The sequence below is a fragment of the Lipophrys pholis genome (genome assembly GCF_963383615.2).
Source record: "Lipophrys pholis genome assembly, chromosome: 18".
In the NCBI taxonomy this organism is placed as follows: Eukaryota; Metazoa; Chordata; class Actinopteri; order Blenniiformes; family Blenniidae; genus Lipophrys; species Lipophrys pholis.
In genome coordinates this window covers 9269442-9293543 of record NC_137646.1, presented here as the reverse complement: position 1 = coordinate 9293543, position 24102 = coordinate 9269442, and the positions used below count along the sequence as shown (strand labels likewise).

Sequence of the window (24102 nt, the reverse complement as noted above, 5' to 3'; positions counted from 1 at the left end):
AGAATGTAAATGACGTCACACTTTAAAATAGCAGAATGTGAATCACATGTTTGTTTTCCCTGCATTTAGGTGACGAAATGATGTTCCTTCCATTGTGCCATATAAATCCAATGTACTTTGAGCAGAGTGATCAGGACTGAACACTGGCTGAAAGGGCTGCTGTCATATTGTTCCAAACAGACTGCAGGAATGCTCTTCATGGTGTTGCATCAGTGTGTGTGGCTGGAGAACGCCACCAGACAAAACATGTATTGAATGCATCGTGGTTGTAGTGGATGGTGGAGGGAATACACACTAGTAGTCTGAAGAGTCTTCTGTGTTGTGTTTGGTGTACATGATGCAGTAAGTGTGTGCAGATTGTGGAAGGAGAGCTAACCTGACTGTGGTGTGTGTTGGCTCTGCAGCCATGGAGGAGCTGGTGTGTGAGCTTCGTCTGTTCCTGGACCTGCTGGACAGGGAGTACCTGAGCGCAGGCGTCCGAGAGAAGAAGACACACCTGTCCAACATCCTGCACCGAGTACTGTCTGACAAAGGTGAGTCTCCAAGAAGCTGCGAGACTACATGGGCACGGATTGGAAGCCATGTTTTAGTCATTTAGACCCACTGTCTTTTGAAAAGGAAACTTCCCAAACACTAGTGTCCATCATCTGTTCTTGAACTGACTCTGTAAATTGATCGCCCACCATTTTTTATCACCATAAAAATAAATACAGGAAACTTGATTTCAATTAAATGGGTAAATATAGAGCAGTAACGAGTGAGTGAGTGAGTGAGTGAGTGAGTGAGTTGTTATTCTCTCTTATAATATGAATGTTCAGACAGAAGAGATGATCAGATTATAAGAAGTCTTCCAGAAGTCCAAACCTAAAGCAGCTTATCCTATAAAATGTTCCAGTGTGACCTGAACCAGCCTGAACTCTAAAATTTGATCACATAGAAATGTTTGAAATCTCATTCTAAAATTTTGGACTGTACTTATCAGAAAGTCTGCCTCCGATTCCACTTTGGGAGACTCTGAATCTTCGATAGCAGCTCTCTGAAACCCGACACCTCCTCAATACTCCACAGTTTTCATATTTTTCTCGCCTTGTTTTTACAATTTTGCTTCAGAAAAACCTGTGCCTGGAAACATGGACTGATCTCTTTGACTCATAACGAAAACTGCTTTTTGTTTACATCCTGGTGTAAATTTCTCTTTGATCCCTATCCGCAGAGCCGTCCTTCAAATCTGAGATCCACAGTGGTCTGCCTGCTCCGCCTCAGATGCCCCTCCCAGAAATCCCTCAACCCTGGCTGGTAAGACCTCCCTGCTGCCCCCTGCTGACTCCTGCAGGCTCTGCTGCTGTCTGTAGCGTGTTGGCGTCACTTCAGCTGGAGCTCCGGTGTTCGGCCGTGTGTTACTCCGGTTTCCACTGCTGGGTTTCATCTAAAAGACAAAACCACAACAGCCAAAACAATGACAAGTCTCAGGTGAAAGACGTAAACTTTACTGGTTGTCATGACAACAGCGGAGGAAAGTAATGCAAGCAGCTTTGAGGTCATGTGGCAGAAATGAAGGATAAATCTTGTCAGGGTTGTCCCAAATGCAGACTCAGCCAGTTCGGTATAAAACAAGTTTATTGTAACAACGTCCAGGGAACACAAAGGCGACGAGACGAGAGGAGCGACAACTTGACAAGGAGACAAGACATGTTGACGAGATGATCCGACCAGGACAACAGAGGGAGAGGAGTTTAAATACACAAGGAAGGTGTGGACACAAGTGGAACATTGGTTAATTGGAAACACGAGGTGAGACACACAGAGGCAGACACAGAGACCTGACAAATCTGAGTCCTAATGAGGGAAATAATCAGAACAATGCGTAAAATGAAATCAGTTTGGAAGAGTCGGTCTCACATTCAGCCCTGCACTTTAATTCAAGGATGAACTTGTTTTTTTGTTTTACTATTACGAATTTCAAAGATAGTAATGTGTCTATTTGAGGTTATAAATATATAATGACTCAATTCTATAGTGTGAAAAAGTCCAGGAGCTTACTTGTCTCAAAATTTAGAGCAGAAAACTACTAAACTACCACTACCTACTACATGAAAACTACATCGCTTTCAATACATTGCCATGTAAACGCAAAATATTTCTGAAACGAAAAAGGAAAAACAGCTGTATTCACTTGACACATTGTTGTGTGAATGGGGCCTGATATTTAAATGAACAAATGATCCAAAATATGTTTAAACAGAATAGACAGAATCTAAACTATATATTAAAATCAAACAGTCCGACCCGAATGCAAGCCAAGGCTGCTTTCACACCAAGATAGTCCAGGACTCGGTTCAGTTGGACAGGTGGACGCCGAAAATGTTCACACCTTCATTTGGTTGGGTTTGCTTTCACATTGCACTTTTGAGAGTGGACAAGCCGCCTGGACAACGTCCCACAAGTTTAACAGCTGCTCATAACAAAGTAGAGACGCGACTCATTGATTGGTCTGGACTGAAGCATAAATCCCGCCCCTTTAACCAGCCAGTGGCTAAACGTTAGCCACAAGCAACTCCAATATATTCATATCTTCAGACCATATATCAGTGAGTGCCTTCCTCACTACTACTTGCTCATTTCTCCACATCTGCCCACAAGATATTTTTCAAGACCCACGTTTTCAAGTGGACCAGAGTTCACTTCTTTGATCCGGATCAGAGTCCGGGGAGCTTTCACACCTGACCAAACGAAGAAGACGTTCCCTGAAACAAACTCTGGTCCGGATCAAACGGAAACAAATCGAAGCAGAGTCCAAACAACAGTCAGAAAGGGGCCTGAAAAAAGTCTGAACAACAGACAGAAACCAGTCCAAACAGCAACTCAACAACAGTCGGACACCAGTCTGCTCAGAATTCAAACAACTGTCAGAAACCAGTTCAAACCAAGTCTGAACAACAGTCAGAAAGTATGTGTGGATTATTATATGTTGGTCAGTCAAGGACACTCCAGGAAACTGATTTTGACACCGTCTCTCAGGAAACAAAAAATAAATGCTAAAAAGGTTTTTTTGTGGCTTCCTCAGTGGATGTAAAGTTTGTACATCTTAAAGGACTCCAAGTAGAAGCAGTGTAGTGTACTTTTCATAAGTATACTTGGATGGAAGTCTTTTATTTTCATCCAGACTTCTTTCTCCAGTCTGAAATTACCATTGTCACATTCCCACACTGACCTCTGGATGAGCGGTCCACCATAAAAAAACACAAAACAGACTAAAACCTCCGTCTCTCTCTCGCTCCACTCTTTTGAGTCAATTTGTGGCAATTGAAGCGAAAGTGAGCTGGGTGACAGGAAGTAAGACGCTGGAGGAGTGAAGAGGGCTTGAGGCTTAAAGAGTTGAAGAAGACCGACATTCTGTGCAGATCAAACAGCCACATGCTGTCAAGAGCACTTATTTTGCGCAACGACATGTTTTATAAAGCATCGGCTTTGAGTTATTGTTGGCAAGTGGGAGCAATGAATAGATGAGAGCGAGGTCCAGCGAAGGAATGGAGGAGGAGAGATGGCCGTGGCCACGGTCCGTCTGTGACTTGATGAGCTTCAACGCCAAGCCAAACCAACTGTCCGCCCTACTGAGAGCCTGCGGCCGCCGGCCGCCATCTTGATCTCTCACTCTTATATAAAGAGTAATTAGTGTCGGTCGATTCACAAAGCAACATTTGATGTTTCAATCGAGGACAGCCTTTCTGCACTGATTATAAACACAATACAACAAATAGAGGTGAAAGATTTGAACTTGGTGACTTTGTTTTGACAAGATATTAAAGAAAAAAGGAAGTCATGAGAGGACACAGACATCCTGGATGTTTACCTTTTGTGTCATTGTAATAGAGACTCCTCTGGGCCTGCTGAGAACAACAGAATACTGAAAGTGTTGATGTTACATTGACTGTTATTACAAGTACTGCCTGAAACCACGTGGCTAAGTGGTTAAACATCTGTCCCCTTGCATTGTATTAGTCAGTTTTATTCATCTACATTTGGAGGTAACCTGCCATGTGTCATCTTCCCACCACTAGGTGGAGCTGCCGTGCGACAAGGAGACTTTCTACTCGATAGTCGATGCTAATTTTGAAACAGCACGATGGGAAATCGTCTCGATAAACCAGACAGTTTGTCAAATTGTTCAATGAGTAAATGAAAGCAAGGCAGCATGTAGATTGGGACATAAAAACGGTATATATGAAACAACGCGAGCGTCAACCTTTATATTCACCGGCACCAAATCACCACTGCAGCTAGTGGTGCGAGCTAGCCACACTCTTGCTAATTTCGCATCGTTTAACCTTTAATCCCGTCTGGACAATAATCTGCTTCCACTTTGTATAGTCAAGGTTTAAAGTGTTAAGGAAGCTTCTGGAAGCGGTGGAGTGTGAAGATATACAGAGCAGAGACAAAATGCAAATGCAAACGTCCTGAGTACTGCACAGGACAAAGTCATTAGTACATCTGTTTCCTGAGCGTTTTCTTTTTCTCAGCATCGTCAACTGGTCTTAATTCAACATTTTGCTTAGTTTACGGAGAAATTAGTTGGCAGAAACTTTTCTGATCATCGGCCAGTCAACACTGGAGGAAGACTCGGTCTAGGGTTGCCAACCCCCTGAAAAACAAAATAAGGGACTCCTCACTGGCAGGCCGGCCGACCCAGTTCCGTTCACCGTCACTGGCCTGGTGAATTTTCTTTTTTTAGCTCTTTTTTTTTTCTGTGTGAAACAATTTTTTTACTATCTGACTTGAACCTGAATTTTAGTAGATGCATATTATTTGTGATATGAACACATTGAAAGCAATTTATTTAGCAATTTATTTAGCAATTTATTTTTATTATTTAATTTCAATACCAAAATTAACAGAATAAAATCTGTATTTTTCTTAAATAGAAACCTGTCTTGCTTCATTGAATAAAGATACTTAAATGACAACAGAATAAATAAAAATCTACTTAAAATTGTATAAATTAATAGAAAACAATAGAAAGTAGAACATTCCTATAATAACACACATTTAGTACAATAAGAAAAGTTCAAACAGAAAGTCTGTGGAAATTTTCTAAACATAAAATATTTGTTGAAAAAGTAAATGACAGTAGGCTACAGTTGAAGTAAAAAAGATTAAACTCATGAACTCATGAAAAGCTCAATGCTCCATCATAAAGAGAATATTGTTCCATTGGTATTTCTGTTGAGCTCTTACTGCAGTGAGCAGTTGTTTGTCTTTCAGTCGAACAGAGTAAAACTGATCAAGACATTTCATCATGTAGGACTGACAATGAGCTCACTTCTAATTAATTCAGCAGAACATTTGTTCTGCTCATCAGTCCACTTCTTCATGTATTCATTCAAATGTTGTATAAAAGAATGCATTTATCACGACCCTGGCAGTTGTTTCATTCTTACCTGCCGACCAGGTAAAGCTGCTCAATGATCTTCTCCATGTCATTGAAGGAAATCTTCCCACATGTAGAGAGCAGGCGGATCTAAAAGTCTTATAAAGTCTTATAAAGCCACAGCATAGAGTGCAGTGTGCTTTATAAGTGTTGTCACGCACATTTTCCTCCCAGACGTTGACTTCTTCTCATTCCTCCCTGTATTCCTGCTGCCTTTATGTTTTTCCGGAGGAACACTGCTGGTCGAAGGTGTAATATCCAAATTTGTCACCATGCTGCTTCGTCTGCTCGTCTGTTGTCTTTCGGTATCTTGTTCATGAGCAACTGTACCTCAACCAATGAGATCATTGGGATTCTGTATTGTCATACTCGTGTGTGAGTATGCTGTCAGCTCATTGGTCACAGAGCAGGAGAGGCGGCGGATTTTCAGCTCAATACGGGACGCCGACTTGTGTTTGCAAATACGGAACGATTTCATTTCCAAGGGACGGTTGGCAACCCTAACTCAGTCCTGCTAGTTAAACGCCTCAGTGATGAGAGATATTTTAGTCTCTAAAACAACTCTCACCAAGTCCCTACGAAGTTCCTACAGATCCTCCAGTAACTCCAGCCCTGTTTTGAAACTACCAAAGCAATGGGTTTGACCAGCATAGCGTTAGCCCCGCCCGCTGACTTTGATGAGCAAGTTTGACAGATAGATTCATGAAGCAACACCAGACCATGAAATAATTAATTCGTGAAATATTTACATCTTCTTTTTTTACATAAAATTAATTTGTGATTTAATGAATTAATTACAGATTTAAGTAATTGTTTAATGCTGTATTTATTTGATTAAATTTGTCATGTTTTATCCTGCATCGTGTGTAAACTAAAGGTTTTTCCAGATGAAATCGTTTCTTTGCTTTCTGTGACTGTGTTCTTGTGGTGTTCGACAAACCCCACCACCAGAACATTGAATGAGGTTTCCAGCCATCATGCAAGTAGCAGAGCTGCTGAGGAACAATTGATCGGTTCTTTGCATTCAGGGACGTGTACCCCTTCAGACCAGCTTTGATTTGTAGACTTTGAAATGGCCTGCCTGTGTTCTCCTGGTATCTTGAGCGAGGAGTTTTGTGGATGATAGGTAGTTGCAGCTGCTCCTGTGGGCTGTTCAGTTTTAGTACATCCAAATGCAGGAATGTGTTCTGGTTCTGTTCCCATTGAAGGCTGGGTCTTAGATTCTGCCTGGTTGTGGCTGGTGTCCTGTCCTGTTTTCAGGGTGCGAATGTGTCGCTGAGGTTAAGAAAGCATGGTGCAGAGAAACCTTTGGATTGTTCTTCTGGCATTGTCTCACTGGTGAACATTCGACAGACCATTGGATTTGACCTGAGTGTGAAGTGGTTTGCTTGAGGATCCACTCCTCCAAGTCCGAGTGCAGGTGACGGCGTTTATGTGAATGGGACCGGGTGATCTGCCCAGGGTATACATACCTTCACATTTAGTTGCAACCCTAAAAAGCCATTTAGAAGATGGGTGGATAAGACCTATTATTACATATAACCCATAATAGGCCTGAAACCAAAAGTAAGAGAATGAATTGTGAGTCCTCAGTGGTTGGTCTCTCTGCCAGTGTATATAGAATGTGATGTAGGAGCCAATCTTTCTCCCTCAGTTCGATCCTCTCCACTGGACTCACCCCATAAATCTCAGTGATCTAAAGAAAGATCATTTTTACAACGTGCTACATGCCACACTTGGGTGCAATCTTGTGTTTAAGATGCGTGTTCACACAAAACACGGTCTGGCTCTAATTAGTACGTAATGACCACTAAAGTGTTGTAGAATCCCACTGAAGTTTTGTAGCACTGCCGCAATTTCTCCCCTGCACTTCAACCCTCTTTATATCTCCCAGATTTCTGCTAACGTCACTCTTCTGAATCCCTGCGCCACTGAGCCGGCGGCCTCGGCCGCACGAATGCTTTCCATCCAGCCATCGTGAAGTTTGAACCCGAGACCATGCAAATGAAGTGTGTTTCTGAGAAAACTTCCAGATGGATGAGGACGCTCCAGAACAATAACAAGCATTTGTTAGAGGAGCTCATCCAGCACAGTATTACATGATGAAAACAAGAAAGTGAACATATGAGGTGTTCAAACACATCAGCTCGTGGCTCGGCGTCCTTTAACGGTGTTTTGTTTGAGTAAGGCGTCTTTGACTGTTTTCATGGCCGGACGATGAAACAGCTGCTGAGATGCTTTGGAGAACTTGATGTCATGATCTGGTCTGATCAGGATTTTAACACGTTTTAGCTCTTAATTGTTCGACAATTAGTGTTTATCAACAGCTGCCAATGAGCAGCTAAAGTAACAAAAAAGTCTTGACAACGTGAGGAAATAAACGACAGTATTTACGGTTCGAGAGGTCGAACAGGAACGGGTTCTCAATTGCGGAGCATAATGTATTGCACTAATTTCTGAAATTGTTGAAACAAGTTCTGTAAGCCTGTCGTCAAGTCTTTACGCTGTTTGTTTTGTTAGACTAAGAACCCAGATCCTGAAAATGGTCCACTGCAGAGCATCTTCCAGCAGATGTTTGGATGTGTGTGAACAGGGCTCGCTCCAGTTCAGTCCTCCAGTCACATCATCAGTCGCCTCCTCTGGGCTGCGCTGGTTTCCACAGCAGAAAGTGGACCAGTCGATGGTTGAGATGCAAATGATTTCCATCTGTGTTGATGTTGGAGCACAGCCCCCCCACCCCCCCACCACACAGAGCGAGGTGCTCAGCGTCAAGCCTTCGTTGTACCGTCATGGGGTTTGTTTACTTTCCCCTGTGAAGCCTGTATGTATAATGCAGCGTGCATGCTAACTAGCTAGCCTAGTGGTCTCCTTTGGAATTTCCTCCACTTCCCTTTCTGATTCAGACAGCCCTGGCCAATTACTCTGAATATAAAATACTTGTGTGTATATTCACTGTTTAAGATTGTGAGGTTTTGCTGCCACCGTCTTCTGTGAGCAGTTTTGCGAGATCTGCCGTGTTGGTGGCCGATGGCCAGCAGCGTGTCTAGAATTAATGGTGCCCAGCTGAATGTTTCTACACTAACAGGGAGAAACACAGCGCAGCAGAAAGGAGTTGGCCTGTGGTCACACGCTCTCAGACCAAGAAGCTCTTCTTTCAAGAAGTCTTCTCCCAGGAGTTTGTCTCATGCCACGGTTCAGCCTCCAGTTTGGTGCTGATGAATCGGTTCTCATATTTGCCTTCATTCCTCAGCGGGGTTTCCCTGGCTGCACTGTGTGAGTAACGTGATGGGAAATGTTGTTGAACTCAGTGAAAGGCTGGTTGATTGAGTCTTTATTTTAGTCACAGTGAGGCTTTACTAAGTGACACATGCCTACAGGTTGGTTAATCCTCGGTTCCACAACCGTTTGAGCCTGCATACAACAAGTCCCCACTGAGAAACTGGAGCACGAATGGAAAACCTATTTCACAACTTTTCTCTCCACTCTGTTGCATTTGAGAACACTTTGGTTTTGCCAAGTTATTTTTTTCCCCTGGCGCATGATGTGATGGAGGTGACTTAATAAAAGTTGTTTGCATTTTATACTGCCTGCTAGGAAAGTAATAGTTTAAGTTACTTTACATTTAAACTTTCAATTCATACAATTTTTGTGATAAGTTTTCACTTTCTTGGATGTTTTTGCCTTTTTGTATTTTTTTCCTCAATGAAATCATGCTAAAGATAATGTTAATGTGCTGTTATTGCCATGTCAGTATACATGTTGAAAAAGACTGAACTGCAAGAAATGTTTGAGTTTTAAATGAATTAACAGAGCAATTAATAGAAAAAAAGTATTCAACTGTAATGTTTTCATTGGCAGATTAGCTTCATATCAGTTGGCCACCACAGGTCAGAACTAAAAATGTCACGAACCTCATCCACTGTATGTTTTAAATTAATCATGCGCTGACCAGTGATGAATTATCTTACTTTTAACTTTCGCAAATACGTATTTAAATGCCCATGCTTTGGTGAAATCTACATTCTGTGTCAGTCTTTTTTCCATCATTTTGACATGCATACCATTAACCAACCTTAGTAAAGGTATGTTCTTAAGGTAATTAAACATATTTGATAAAAAAACTGCCACCTTCAAAGTCCAAGCAAGCACCAGGGGCGTGTGGCCCAGTAGCAACACGATGTCCAGGTCCTAGTGTGGTTCTAGTAATCTGTTAGTGAATGTGAAATTGTACTCCTGTGATCTCCACAGCTTTATGAGGAAAGTCAAGTCACTTGTTAACCAGCATGTGGGTGACACCATAAATTCAACTCTGTGAAAAGGTTATTGTAATGTATGACTGAGGGCATGAATACAAGTAATTGTTCAAGTCAATAAACAAAGTAAATTACATACTTTAAGCGGCATGGCTCGGTTGCAGGTTTGATTCTCATCTCTGCCTGCTCACATGCCAAAGTGTCCTTGGGCAAGACACTGAACCCGGTGTGAATGCAGTGTGAGAGTGAGTGGTTGATGGTGGTCAGAGGAGCCGATGGCGCTAAATGGCCGCCTCGCTTCCGTCAGTCTGCCCCAGAGCAGCTGTGGCTACCTATGTAGTTTACCACCATCGAGTATGGAGGGAGGGAATAATGCAATGGATAGCCTCTTTGATTGCCAAGAAAAGCTCTATATAAAAGCAATGCATTATAATAACTTTACATGGTTTAGTCCAGAACATAATTTTCTCCTGATGTGAGATCTTACAAGTGAATATGCACCTTATAATTTCATGCGTGAAAGAAGGTTAAATTGGTAAATGAACTTCCCTTGATGCTCTTTTGCTGGATTTGTCACAATCACTTGTTCACGCGTGCACTTGGACACTCATGGTGACGGCTGCCATGCACTGGGATCAAGCGAAGGTTCAGCTCGTCGACACTCTGACATATGGACAGGGTGAGATGGGGGATTAAACCCACAACCTTTCCAACCCAGCCAATATGACCACTGAATGGCCAAACGTCTCTGAGCACCATCACTCACCATAAACACACACGTAGTTTCCCAGGCTGAATTCTCAGCTTGGAATAGCAATTGATCTTGTAAATGAACAAAAACCTTCCCAGTATGACTTTAGCCCTGACCATGCTCTGCCCTCAGTGTCAGTCCCTAAAAGTAGTTCTATAATTTGTTAATGCACAATCAAATGGGCTTTAAAATAATTGCTCCAATAAGCTACTTATTGCCTTTCTTTGGGGAACTTGAGTAATATTCTTCAACAATTAGCAAGTAAATGACGGGTTTCTGCTGGATTTGTTGTACAGAGGTGATAGAGATCTGAGGAAACCTTTATCCTTTGGTCAGAGTCCAACACTCAAAGTTATATACCTCACCCTCTTCTCTTGGTTGGTAATATCTTTGTAATTTGATGTTTCCCAGCCATATTTCTAGCACAAATATTCTTTCTAACACGTGGGAAAGCAGGAAGACCGCAGCCTCCCCTCCAGTGTCATGGATCACTAACTCTTCCCGGCTCACGCTGACACACATTTACACCTCGTTGTGAGGTGAGAAAGAAAAAGCATGAAATGCGCAACGCAGCTTTCTCCACTTCTTTTCTCAGCCGGAGCTTTGAGCCGCTACTTTCGTCATGAACAGTGAACACACACTTAACTATTCTGCCTGAAGCAGTGGAATGGGGGGGAATAAAGAGTGGAGGAGGGGGGAGTTGGGAGAAATGTTTAGTTACATCCGAGGCTGAAACTTGCCAATGTGTTTCATGTATTAACAGAGAGGTGGAACATGTACATATGTATCACAGAGGTTGGCAGGACTCGGACATCCACCAGGGGATTTTGTAGAAAATGTTATTATAGTGTGTGGATTGGAGGTGAGCTCGCCCTGCAGGCTGTTCTAGCAAGAAAAACTGTTACACCTGATATTTTCTAGGTTTTTTTGGATAAATTAGTTTCAGAATGTCCTCTGATCTGGATTTGTCCAACGGTGAATGGATTTCATTGTTTGATTGAACCTGTAGAGGACATAACCTCCACTGGTTCCCGTCCCACAACGCATCCAGGTCAAAGTCCTCCTCTGAGATCAGTGTTGAATTGCTTTGATGAAAAATATGCTAAAACCTTTTGACTTTACTATTCACAACAAATATCTCACCATACGAACCATGCCTCACCCAAAAAAAATCTCTGAAGAGCTTCCTTAAGAAAATGTTGACGTCCCCCTCAAAAGAGTTACCAAGTCATCTGACAGATTTTAGGAGTTCAACATCCATAGAGAAACTGTCTTCTTCTCTCCGCTGAACTGGTCTTTCAGTCCAAATGCTCACCGAGATGAAAAGAAGGGCAGAGACACTAAAGGCTTGAAGCATCATTGAAACAGGTTCATATTTCTGTTCATGAGTCCACCATAGACATTGTTAAGAAAACATAATGAATGGTTTATTTTGTAAAAGGAGGACTGTGATTTAGGGCTTTTTTGGTGACTCAGGGTCTGGACCACTCTGGTATATCCTAGAGCAGGAATCCCCAACCACTGGGCCGTGGGCCCGGACCGGTCTGTGGATCATTTGGTACCAGGCCGCAAAGACAGAATAACACGTTTTATTTTGAAAATGTACATTTCAATATCCGTTGGAGTCCACTGAATTTTATGTTGATAAAGATTTCATTTCCATCTGCGCTCCTTTCCAGCGCTCGACTCGCAGCAGTTTCTTTCATGCTTCGATAAGACCTCAAACTTTGTAAAGCAAACATCAGTGAAGAGCTTCTAAATGGGAGGAAAGATGCAACAAACAAAGGCCACCAAAAAGAAAACCACATTCAAGAGTCTCGTTTTGGGGCTCGCCTGGTTATGTCGTCGTCCTTCAATCAGAAAGGCAGCAAAGGTTACACAGGTTCCTGTTTCGACTCCCACCATAACCAGGTGAATTTGTAAGGTAGCAGAGGGTGTTGAGGTGCAGTTTCTTCTGGAGTAGACGGGATATAAGGAACATGCTTCAACTCTCACTGTCTCCTATGAGAACCAGATGGAAACAAGCTTAGTACTCCACTGAGTCTGTTATAATAAATACAGAAATGAAAGCACATTATATAGAATAAGAATGTTATTTACATTGTATGTGTAATAAATGAATTACACATGACGCAGTTTATTGGGTTTTGTGATGTGTGTGACCTCCCTTCATACACCTTCCTGCCGGTCCGTGGTGCTTAAAACTGTCCATGGTGCAAAATGGATGGGATACCACTGTCCTAGAGCATAATGTCATGGTGTTTCTCCACCAGTTGAACTCGATTGAAGCCGGCTTCATTGCTGCTGAAGGTGCTTCAACTACTGTTGAGTATTGAGAAGTAGCATAGAGCAGAGCATGGTGGTACCAGGGGCACAGATCTGGTGAAAGAGCAGCTCTCCTCCTCTTTTTTCAAATAACCACCATGTTGGTGACCTTGGGTTAGGAACTTAACCTCCAGTTGTACAAGTGGAAAGGCAACCGGAGGCTGATGGTGGAAGGCTGTGGTTACGCTGGGCAGCTCCCAGATGTGAAAGTGTGTCACTCTGAGGCAGGATGGTATGAGAAAGGAACACTTTTCTCAGCAAAGCCTTTCTCTGAACAAATAAAGCCTCAAGCAAGCCTTCGCCCATTAATCTTCCCTGGAGAATGTGAAGGTCTTTGCAACATTTCACATTTTTCATTAACACATAGAAGTAATCACTGTTCAGTTTGAAGAAATCTTATTGAAACCTGAAATAGCTATTTCAATATTATACTGTATGGTTCAATAACAAATGAAGGCAACATTTGCAGATAAAAGATCAACTTTGACGGGATCGTTTGCATCCAGTTTGTTAGTTTCAGGTAATTTGAAATTAGTAAAAATACCCAAAAATCTCCACACAAAAAAACACGTATTTACAAATACATCCTACACATCACTAGATTTACTATTGGAGAATAAATGTCCACTATTGACATGGTTAGCTCCACTTATGTTTGGTACCTAATGTACTAAATTCTTGTTTTCAGCCCCTTCGTGTAGGTTACAGTGTTGTTTAGATTCAAAATGCTCCTATTAAACTTGACAGATGGATTCATCCATGGTGTTGAATGCTCTCTGATTCAGCTCTCGGTTACCTGTTGGCCATTTGTGCTAATACTAAGAGCATAGCTTGCTTTGGTAGTGTGCAGTAACAGCGCTCCGTCGCCTCCTGGGCAGGAAAGAGCCGTGATCATGAAAGAATATATATATGTGTGTGTGTGTGTGTGTGTGTGTGTGTGTGTGTGTGTGTGTGTGTGTGTGTGTGTGTGTGTGTGTGTGTGTGTGTGTGTGTGTGTGTGTGTGTGTGTGTGTATATATGTATATATATATAAAATGTTATTTATTTTTTCAGGTAATCGTGTCCAGCCCAAGTGTTTTGGCCCTTTTAGTGTCGCTCAGCTTGAAGTTTGCCAGCAAAACTTGTCCATTTTCTGCGTTTGGCAGGTTGTCGGCTCATTAAGGTGTGTTAGCAGTTAAATTCTGTGTTAACAGGTAAAACCTGTGTGTGTGCACAGCGGTGTGTCCGCTCAATACAGGGTTCCCGCTTTTTTAGGGTCCGCTCGTCAAAGGCTCTGCTGCACTTGTGTTTTTCTGTTAAAGAGGCATCTGCTTTCTTTGTTTGAGTTGATCCAGATGTGTCGCTGTTGGACATTGATGGTCAATGTTTTTGGAAGAGCATGAATTTAATAGATCTGATTGTTCTCAGAGTGTGTACATGCGTATGTGGTGCTACTTTTAGTATCTTATATAACTCCCAAGATTGAAGAAAATAACTTAAAAGTTATGAATTACAAAGTTTAATATGGTCTTTCATCCAGGATTATACATCTCAATTCTTACTGAAGAAGGCATTGGTTCATTCTTCTGGGATAAACCTGGTCAATGTGTGGCTCATTGGCAGTACGTGGTCCTGTGGTTTTCCCTAACTGGCCTGTGGCAAATCACCAAGAATTGAATCACCCTCTATACCTGGGGTGTCCAACACATTCAGCCCAGATTTATCCTGGGTCAGTTGGACCAGTAAAATAGTGCCATAATCTTCAAATTTAAACATTAAGGTTTTTCTTTGTTGTGGCGCACATTGTACGTGACGAAAATATCTATATTTACAAAAAACTATTACTACAGAAAGTGACTCCAATCTCAACATGAAGCCTATTTTAATGAAACCTGGTGTAAAATACAGTGAAATGTCCCAAACTCTCCTGTAGCTGTTGCATTATGGTGTTCTTCCAACTGACAGCGTGGCGTTGAGGCCAGTTTGGTATGAAGGAGCTAGCGTTCATGGCAGCATCACCAGTACCTCAGCTCGGGTCTCAGTGTTGTCGGCTCTTTGTCCGGGCCGGATTGGAGCCTGTTGCAGGCCGGTTTTGGCCCACGGGCCCGATCTTTGACACCCCTGCTCTACACACTCTTAAAATGAGTGTTCATATATGCTATGCATGGATTTTGAAGGTTTTGTTCAGTCCAAATATTTCTTGTGTAAAATTACTCACCACTGCCGTAGAATGGTGGGAAACGTAGTTTCTCCTTCCTGAATCATTTCCTGAGGGAGCGGCTGTCCAGTGTCCACTCAGTTTGTCCATTCCAGCGTCCCACTGGCACCGTGGCACCAACATTTATCCAGGTCCGCTCCTCCTACTCAAGGCCAAAATGGGATCCTCGGCATAAATGTGTAGACGTGAGTTTTAGTGCAGCTGCTGGAGCTTGCAGACAAACCTCCCACTCCAAGTATCCAAACCAAGGTCAGGACTTCTTCACCACCACCTAATTACACATTATGCCTGTGGAATTCTGGCATTTCTGATCTGCATCCATGAACATGACCTGGACAGGCTGCTCTCAGTGCTGGGAGCAGAAATGTATTCTTGTCAGGAGGCTGCAGCAGACCTTTTCCACTCCTAATAGGAGTCAGGAGTTTCTCTGTGTTTGTGTTTTACAGGCTGTACTTTCAGCATTCTGATGAAAGCCTGAAACTGTGAACACCTTTGCAAGGAATATTTTTAGTACCAATAATTCTTATATCTGCTTGATTTAATCCATTATAAAGACACAAATCTACAAATAGTATCTGATGGTATTTTCAAAGCGTGTAATTTAAAAAAATATATAATTTTTCTAAAAATGTCTTGTTAATTGTAACTCTCTGTTGTCAAATGTCTGAATATTTTGACTTTGAAGCCAGAATTTCATCCTACAACCTAATACATAATGCATTTATTATCAAAATGTTGGGGAACTTTCTTTTTGAGATTTTGCTTTCATTTTGTCTTCTTTTGACTTCATTGTGATTCTCCAGATCTCAACATTGTCTTTCATATTTTAACTGAACTCTTGACAATACTACAGTATCTGGCATACAGTTTAATCAAAACTTAGTGTCGATTTTAAACATTTGTTATTATTTGAGAGGCATTTTGACAATAGTTTCAACATCGAGCCTGTGATAATTCCACTATCATCTTGGGATTTTATTTATACTTTACTGTCACTTGCCATCGTCTCTTTTCTAAACTTTTTGGGTTTATTTTCAGCATTTCAATCTAATCAATTGAGTTATTTTCTTGCTTGACTATTTTCACTCTTGAATCATAATTTAGTTTCTTTGATCCTCAACAAGAAGCTGTTAAAACTTGTGGTGACCTTGGTTTTGTCAAAAACTAAAAATTCTACTTTGTTTTGCAGCTAATCATTTGGTAATGTTCCTCCTGTTTTCTTTACCAAGGTTAATGGTTGTGTACCTGTTGGACCTCTAATGTGAGGCGACCCCCCACCCACCTGAGTAGGACCTCCACTCAGACTCTTGTCTCTTCTAGAGTTGTGCTAATAGAAATCTGCCATATAAAAACACGAGGTGAATATTTTGAAAACAGACGAAGTGAATCGATTCAAGTTTGTAAGTCTACTTGTGTTGTTATTGATGGGGCAGCTTGTGTTGTCGGTCAGTGAACCACCGTCCATGTTATGTTGGGGCATCAAAACAGTGTGTGTGTGCACTAACACACCCTGTCCTGACCCCAGTGTGTCGAAGCTTCAGTACATAGCAGAGCAGTGGTGTCAGATTTTCTGTAATGTATTCAGCTTCCCCAAACAATTGGCTTCTGCAGGATTATTAATGGTTTTAGTGTTGTTGAAAATATATCAAAGGGAAGTTCTTGTGAACTGAGATAAAGAGCTTCAGCCCCCAGATCAAATATCTGATTCTACCCGTGCAAACAAGTCCATTTCCACCAAATCCATATCAACTTCTTGGACCTGCTGCTGGACCTCATTGTTTCCCTGTCCAGGCTGAGTGCTTTCATTCTGCTTCATTTTCCCTCCGTCTCCCTCTCCAGGGAAGTGTTTTTTCCCTTTTCGGTGCAGGGGTAGGGAGGAGAACGCTGGCGGTGCTTGAGATTAGTAAGGAGATACTGGGCTTGCCAAGAAATGAGTTCACCAAACCGCTGTTTTTTCTCCCAAGGAGATACGATAAGGTTTCAGCTCGAGGCCTGGATCAAAAAAAGAGGAAGGAGGAAACTGAACCATGAAAGTCTTCAGGCCCCTTTACACAACGACGCATCAAGGGAAAACGCATCGTGTTTGTGTTCTCGTTTCAGAAAAGTCACTTTTCCACGCCAATGTTCTGAAAACGATGTAGTTGGCATGCCAGACCACTAGTTGGTGCTGTTGTTTGTTTTTGTAATAAAACCACACACACACACACACACACACACACACACACACACACACACACACACACACACACACACACACACACACACACATGCAGCAGAGAACAATGGGCTCTAAACCCTAACAACAGGAAAACACGGACATTCTAGTGTCCGCCTGGTGCCTGTTTACACGACGAAGGAGCCTGAGCATTTTCATAAAGTTGCGTTTTCGTTGGCTCCAAGCACCATTGCCGGACACCCAAATGGGGTCTTAAATCTCAGTTTTCCTTCAGAGCTTCTTCTTAAGGGGACAAGTCAATAAGGTGCTATGAACCATTTCTCCGTATTGACGTACGTCGGCCTGAGATCTGTGACTGGAGGCCATTGGAGTTCAGTGAATCCAGTTTAACATAATTCTGGGTCATGATATCCTGCTAAAATGGTTCATTAAAAGACGGAACAATGTGCTCACACGATCAGGAGCATTACCTGGGTAAATTGGACTTTAAACCATATTCAGCCGACACTCAGGAGCGTGCCGGGAACATCTCGATACACCACAAGTTGGAATACTAGTTACTAGACTACTAAACTGCAACAAAAGGTCAGTCTTGCATTCCTGTGAATCGTCTGTCGGTGGAGCTGAGCGTTAAACATAAGGCCAGATCCCACCAGTGCAATGACTTTGGAAAGTGTAACACTTACAAGAAAACCTATTTTCATTCAAAATAACTATTGTTAATGGTTTACTTATTGGACGTGGCACCGGTTTAATAAGAGTCAAAAGCACGTCTATAACTTATGAAGTAGCAATACTGTGAGGGTTAATGAAGAGGGATTTGCAACAAATTTAAAAGACAAAATTAGTCCCTGAAACAGAGAACCTCAATTTGTTATAACTCATAACTAATAACAACAATTAGCAGCAACAACAACAAAACTAGCGAAGTGCTTCTTCAGTATCTTCACTAGTTACTAATTTCAGTTACTCGCCACAAAGAATAAGGAAGCAACACAGTTTTTGACTGTTTAGAAAGTTTCCTGCTCGACTCCAGATGATTTGTGTTTTATTACCAGTAGAAACCGTGATAGAAAACAGATGAACAAAGAGACAAGGAAGAATGTGGCTGCTCGTCTAAATTAGAAAAAGTAAATGGATGTTCGAGTCAGAGGAGGAATGGGGAGTTTTAGACATTTTTTATGGATGTTGGTTCAGGTGGTGTGGTACGTCTGCGGTTTATCAGCCATCAGCAACAGGATTTGTCTTCTATCAGGCTTCAATCCAACTTTAGTTCAATAGAAATAGCTTTGAATAATCCATTAGAAAGATTTCAAAAATGTTATATGCTCAGAGTGTGTGAAAGTGGTTGTTTTCATCTTTAGAAAAAAAAATACAAAACTCTGAAACTAAAGGTAAAAGTATCACTTCAGATGCAGTCATTGGATTCATTGGCCCAATTCAACCTTCAACAAACTGAGTGTGCCTGAGAATGTCAAATAATGTAGTTCTAAGATCACAATAAACTTTATTCTTATTTCTGAAAATGAATTTCCCAGTAAACTACAGAGGGGAAAAGAAGCTTTGAATGCAGAAAATGCAAGTACCTTCATAATAGAGTTTATACTTCAAGTATATTTTGGGAAAAATCCTTTTGTATTTCTTGGATTTTCATGTGGACACATCTCATTTTCTTATCTCTAGTTAAAAGAGCAATAAACTGTATGGGCAAGAGACCATAATCATATTTTTACGTTGCAGAGACCTCCTATAGCCTTTCATCTGTCATCTATCAAAATACATTTCTACTGAAACATCTTGTCCTTGTTCATTTATTGAGTGAAAATGAGAAAATAGTTCAGTTCTACCATTTGGAGAAATTTGCATGTAAACTATGTCTCCTTTTTGAATCCCATGGTGGTTTATCTTCCATTAGAGGAATACCACAGTTACGGTACTGCGACCAGGACGTTGGACATCCCACTGTCCCGCCATCTAGCTGTCCTGCTCTCCCCAGCTTTCCCACTATCCAGCCGTCCCACTGTCCAGCCGTCCCACTATCCAGCCGTCCCACTGTCAAGCCGTCCCACTGTCCAGCCTTCCCACTATCCAGCCGTCCCACTATCCAGCCGTCCCACTGTCCAGCCTTCCCACTATCCAGCTGTCCACCATCCAGCCATCTGCCGTGACACATACTTTCTACCCTCCGAACAAGTTAGCCATCAAGCCTGAACCTCGGCCAGATCCTTTTATGAATGTTGCTACGGCAACACGCTCTGACATCACAGCAGCGCTGATGCTTGATTGGGTCAGCAACCACCATTGGTCCACAGCGTTTCATAACAGCCATGGTGTTTCCTTTTTATCACCGGAAAATCTTCGGCGCCACCAGTAAATATTGTGAAAAAGAAATGAAAGGGGGTTTCCGTAAGGCGGCTTGGTGTGGTCTTTATAGTTTGACAACATTTCAGGCTGTTTGAGGTTGGCTGCCTCTGGCTTCCAGCCTGTGTGGACTGGTTATGAGATTGAGTCTGCAGAAGAAATATTAAAAAGAAATCTGGTCTTATAAACGGTCCTGAAAGCATTACCTCTGCTCCTGTGCCAGGAAGTGGCTGTAGTGTGTATAGAGAGCAGCCAGAGAGCAGTGCACACCAAAGTGAGCTTCAAGGCATGAGAAGTGAAAGCAAATGTAGTTTCAGCTGCATTTAGTGGAAAAGAAACGCTGCAGCACTTCAAGTTATGAACACAGTCCTGGGTTTTGCTCCTCCAGCGAGAGTAAAGAGAGTAAGCCACAAGGCCAGTATCAACTTTACACTACAAGAAGAAAATAAACTGGGCCTGCAACTAACCACTCTGTTGCTAATCGACTAATCTGTCCATTATTTTCCTGATTACTTGATAGATGGTTTTTTTTATAAACAAACATTGTTGTTTAAACTTTATTTGCCTCAGTAAGTTATTAAGAACTTGTTTGAATAACAAAAACACAAGGTACCAACACACACCATTGGAAAATAAAAGGTCCTGTAAGAAACTCAGACACATGGACAGTGATGGAACTAGAGACAGTGGACTGTACCACCTGATCCACAGCATTATATTGTGTAATTGTTTCTCATTTTTCTCCGTCACCTTAATGAACAGCCATTCCACAGCAGCACGTCACTGAAGAAACTGAAGATGTTGACATGAATTATAAGCACTTCATATTTTCTTAGTGACTTGGTTTCTAGAAGAGGAGAGGGACACAAGAATCTGTTCAAAGAGTTTGAAATGTGATGCTGAGAAGTGAAAAGATCTGTCAGTAATCAGTGCACACTTGTCTTCTCTCTGCAGCCTCCCAACACCGGTCCTCCTCCGCTGCCCAGCTCCTCTCTTCCAGAAGGCTATTATGAAGAAGCAGTTCCTTTAAGTCCTGGAAAAGCTCCTGAATACATCACTTCCAGTAAGTGACTGACTTAATGGTGCCTACGACGACTTGTTCACCACACAAAACCACAGTTAACTGACATTTCCCCACTTCACCCTCTCAGACTATGACTCGGACGCCATGAGCAGCTCCTACGAGTCATACGATGAAGAAGAGGAGGATGGGAAGGGCCAGAAGATGCGTCACCAGTGGCCATCTGAGGAGGCGTCCATGGACCTGGTGAAGGACGCCCGAATCTGTGCGTTTCTGCTGCGCAAGAAGCGCTTCGGCCAGTGGACCAAACTGCTGTGTGTCATCAAAGACAACAAACTGCTGGTGAGCAGCTGCTCCAGATGTTTGACACCAGGTGCCTGTGCCATGTGTTCTCCAAGTCAACCCTTCTCTTTCTCTCCAGTGTTACAAATCCTCCAAAGACCACACCCCTCAGATGGAGCTCACCCTGTCCGGATGCAGCATCACTCACATCCCCAAAGACGGCAAGAAGAAGAAGCACGAGCTGAAGATCAACCACCAGGGGGCAGATGCTCTGGTACTGGCGGTGCAGAGCAAAGAGCAAGCTGAGGAGTGGCTCAAGGTATCACCAACCCTAAAACCACACAGAGAAACACACAGAGCTGAAAGGACCTTCTTAGATTTAAAACAAGTCAATTGGTTCTGAAATGGTTTTACATCATTAGTGCAGTGCATGCCTCATTAATCCAGGGTTCACTAATATTGTCCTACATTGACTTTTGCCTCTTTAAGTGCTCTAGTTTGATCTACTTCATCAAGAGTTGAACTTGAAGCCACAACTTGAAGATGTGCTGTCTTATACATCTGAAGTTATGGAAGGATTGAGATTTTCCTTGATACAGACAATTCCTGGAGGCTCACTGATGTTTGGTTTGGAATGCAGTTTGGGTCCCATTGAAAAGGGTCCATGTCTGCTTTCAAAGAGTCTTGTTCTGGATAAAAGCCTCCTGGTGTCATTTGAAGAGTCTGGTTCTACACGCTGGAGTCCAGATGTCTTTTATCCAGATCACCTTTGATAATCTGGTTTAAGGAGTGTCTAGTCTGGTCTGGGTCAGGGTCTGGTCTGGTCTGGTCCTGGTCCTGGTCCTGGTCCTGGTCCTGGTCCTGGTCCTGGTCCTGGTCCTGGTTCTGGTCCTGGTCCTGGTCCTGGTCCTGGTCCTGGTCCTGGTCTGGTCTGGGTTTGGTTTGAACGGTCCATGTCGAGTTAGGTCTGGTTTAAAAAGAGTTGGTCTGGGTCTGGTCTGGTCCTGGTCTAGTTGAAAGTTCCACGTTTGAAGATACGTTGAAATATTGGGTTTCTGGTTTGTTCAGCATAAATCTAGTTCCAAGTGTCTGGGTCGAGTTTGAGGAAGTTTTGAACGGGTCCATTCTAGATTTGGTTTTGTTTAAAGACCTGGAACATATTTCAAAAGCTTGGATTTGTTTCAAAAGGACCATGTCTGATCAATAAAGAAATAAATATGAATACTTTTTCTTCTCATGTTCCATTGCCAAAGCTTGAAAGTGTGTTGAACGTGGTTCTAAGCTGGATCTGCAGCCCCCCCAACCCCCCAGTGCTTTCTGCTTTTCAGCTCCTATGTCTGTTTGTTGCTCGTGTGGTGCCAACACCTCTGGGAAGATCTGGCCTCGTCTGGTCTTTGGTTTTAAGAGAAACCCTGCAGGCTGTGTTCCTCCTCACCCTCCTCCCTTCTGGCCCCCCAGAGGATCTCCTGAAATTCTTTCTTTGTTCTCCCCAGCCTATTGTCTGCTATTTCTGGATCCTTCCTCTTGCGTTGTGCGGTGATATTTTCTGGAATCACGTACACACTGCAGCCTCCTTCAGCCCAGGCCGGTCTTTTTAAAAACTGATGTGTGAAGCAACGTTGCCCCCCAGGCAACTGTTGGAAGCACCGATCCTCAGCTTCCTCTCTTCCACCTCTTGATGCCAGATGGAGCCGGCTCCACCTTGTAACCAGATCCGTGAAAATATACAAGTCCTCGTCCCTCCCAAACTGGTCAGAGCTGCAGTGATTGTTGCTGCTTTTTAATCAGGGGCCTGGATCTGAGTTTGGAGTTTGTCTCTTGTCACGACTTCCAGTTGGCTGGAGGTTCGGAGCTCACACCCTCCATGAGCAGCTCAGGGATGCTGAGCCATGGGTGTGTACCACTGACGCAGACTTTCTGTTTGGATATTCTATCTCTTCTTCTCTCATTTCAACTCTTAATTTCATATTTTTTGGCTGGACAGCAGCAGGACCAGCCCTGTAAACACAAAGCGGCTGACTGTGAGCCTGGTCTTGAGTACGAGGTGACGGAGAGATAATCTCACTGTTGGTTAGCAAAATGGCACCACTTCCTGTGTCTATTGATTCAAATACCCACAAAATCATTGGTTAACATCAAATTGCATCTTCATACCAATTATGCTGTCAAGTTATATGTTGGATATGTTGGAGTCTACAAAGAAATTTTATTTTGAAGGGCCAAAAAAACACAAATGCAATTCATAAGTTCCAATTCATGAACACAACAAAAGACACGTCAAATGAAAGAGATGAGTGTTGAAAAGCGCCAGTGTATTAAGCATTGTGATCAATGACCTCATGGTGAAATTGTCTTACTTTTCTTTTCTTTTTTTTATAAGTCACCTGTTTGTCTTTACACTAAAACTATCACTGAGGATAGTCCGGATTTATAGGTTGAAAAGCTGTTTTATGACTGGTACTGTCCAATTGAGATCAAATTGCTCTCCATATAGAAATACATGAGTTTGACATGTCTGCTAATGCTAATCACATTACATTTCTACAGTCTGGTTTCTCTTTACTAAACTGACTCAGTTCAAGTTACACAGATTCTCACTCATTTTACACAGTTGTGTATTCAGCTGTGGTGTTGGTTTACTCCTAGAACTAGTTCTAACGGAGTTCTAACTGGATGTTGGGACATGCAGTCAGAACTCTGGTGTCCGCGCGGAGGTGGTTTAGTGGCACCAGATAGCAGTTTGGTTGCTAAATGAGGCTATGTGTGTGAGCTTATCTCCATCAGATAAGATGAGCGGCGGCGGACGCACGGGGGTCGGGTTAGTGGAGGAGGGAGAGAAGAGAAGGACAGAGAGTTCTGGCGAGGTTCGGTTCCGAACCCCAGTTCCTCCACACAGAGATTGAAGTAGCTTCTGGAAGCTCACACGATTCTCTGGTTTCTGTGGTGGGGAACCCGAGGTCGTACTGCGAGGGTGCACATGAACGTCATCGTTCACTCGTGTTCACAAGCAGGCTGCTGCAGCTCCGCGTAGCTGCGGCCTTATCAGCAGCAGGGTGGTGCTGTGCGGTTCTGTGAGGCAGCGGTAACTGGTTGTTACCGGGTCGAGATTCGGCGTCCCGAATTCGGAGACCTTGCTCAGCTGCAGGAGTGGACAGCGGGGCAGCTGAAGGGGGAGGACGCTGGCTCGCATCCCTAGAATCCCCCAAAAAAAGAAAAAAAGGAAAAGAGAAGAAGAGAAGAAGTCGTCCAAACGGTGTTCTGCTCGTGCAGCGGGCTGAACCTCGGTCTGGTTCTGTGGTTCCACTTTGTGC

At 42.8% G+C, this 24102-nt stretch overlaps 1 protein-coding gene across 1 annotated transcript in view; it reads left to right on the top strand.

Annotated features, from left to right (window-relative positions):
* afap1 (actin filament associated protein 1) overlaps positions 1–24102 on the top strand; it is a 67377-nt gene that overhangs the window by 19568 nt on the left and 23707 nt on the right. The window contains exons 2-6 of the mRNA XM_080486503.1: positions 405–533; positions 1214–1296; positions 20443–20551; positions 20640–20851; positions 20931–21110. Coding sequence (XP_080342629.1) covers positions 405–533; positions 1214–1296; positions 20443–20551; positions 20640–20851; positions 20931–21110 — 713 coding nt within the window. The remainder of the gene's footprint in view (positions 1–404; positions 534–1213; positions 1297–20442; positions 20552–20639; positions 20852–20930; positions 21111–24102) is intronic.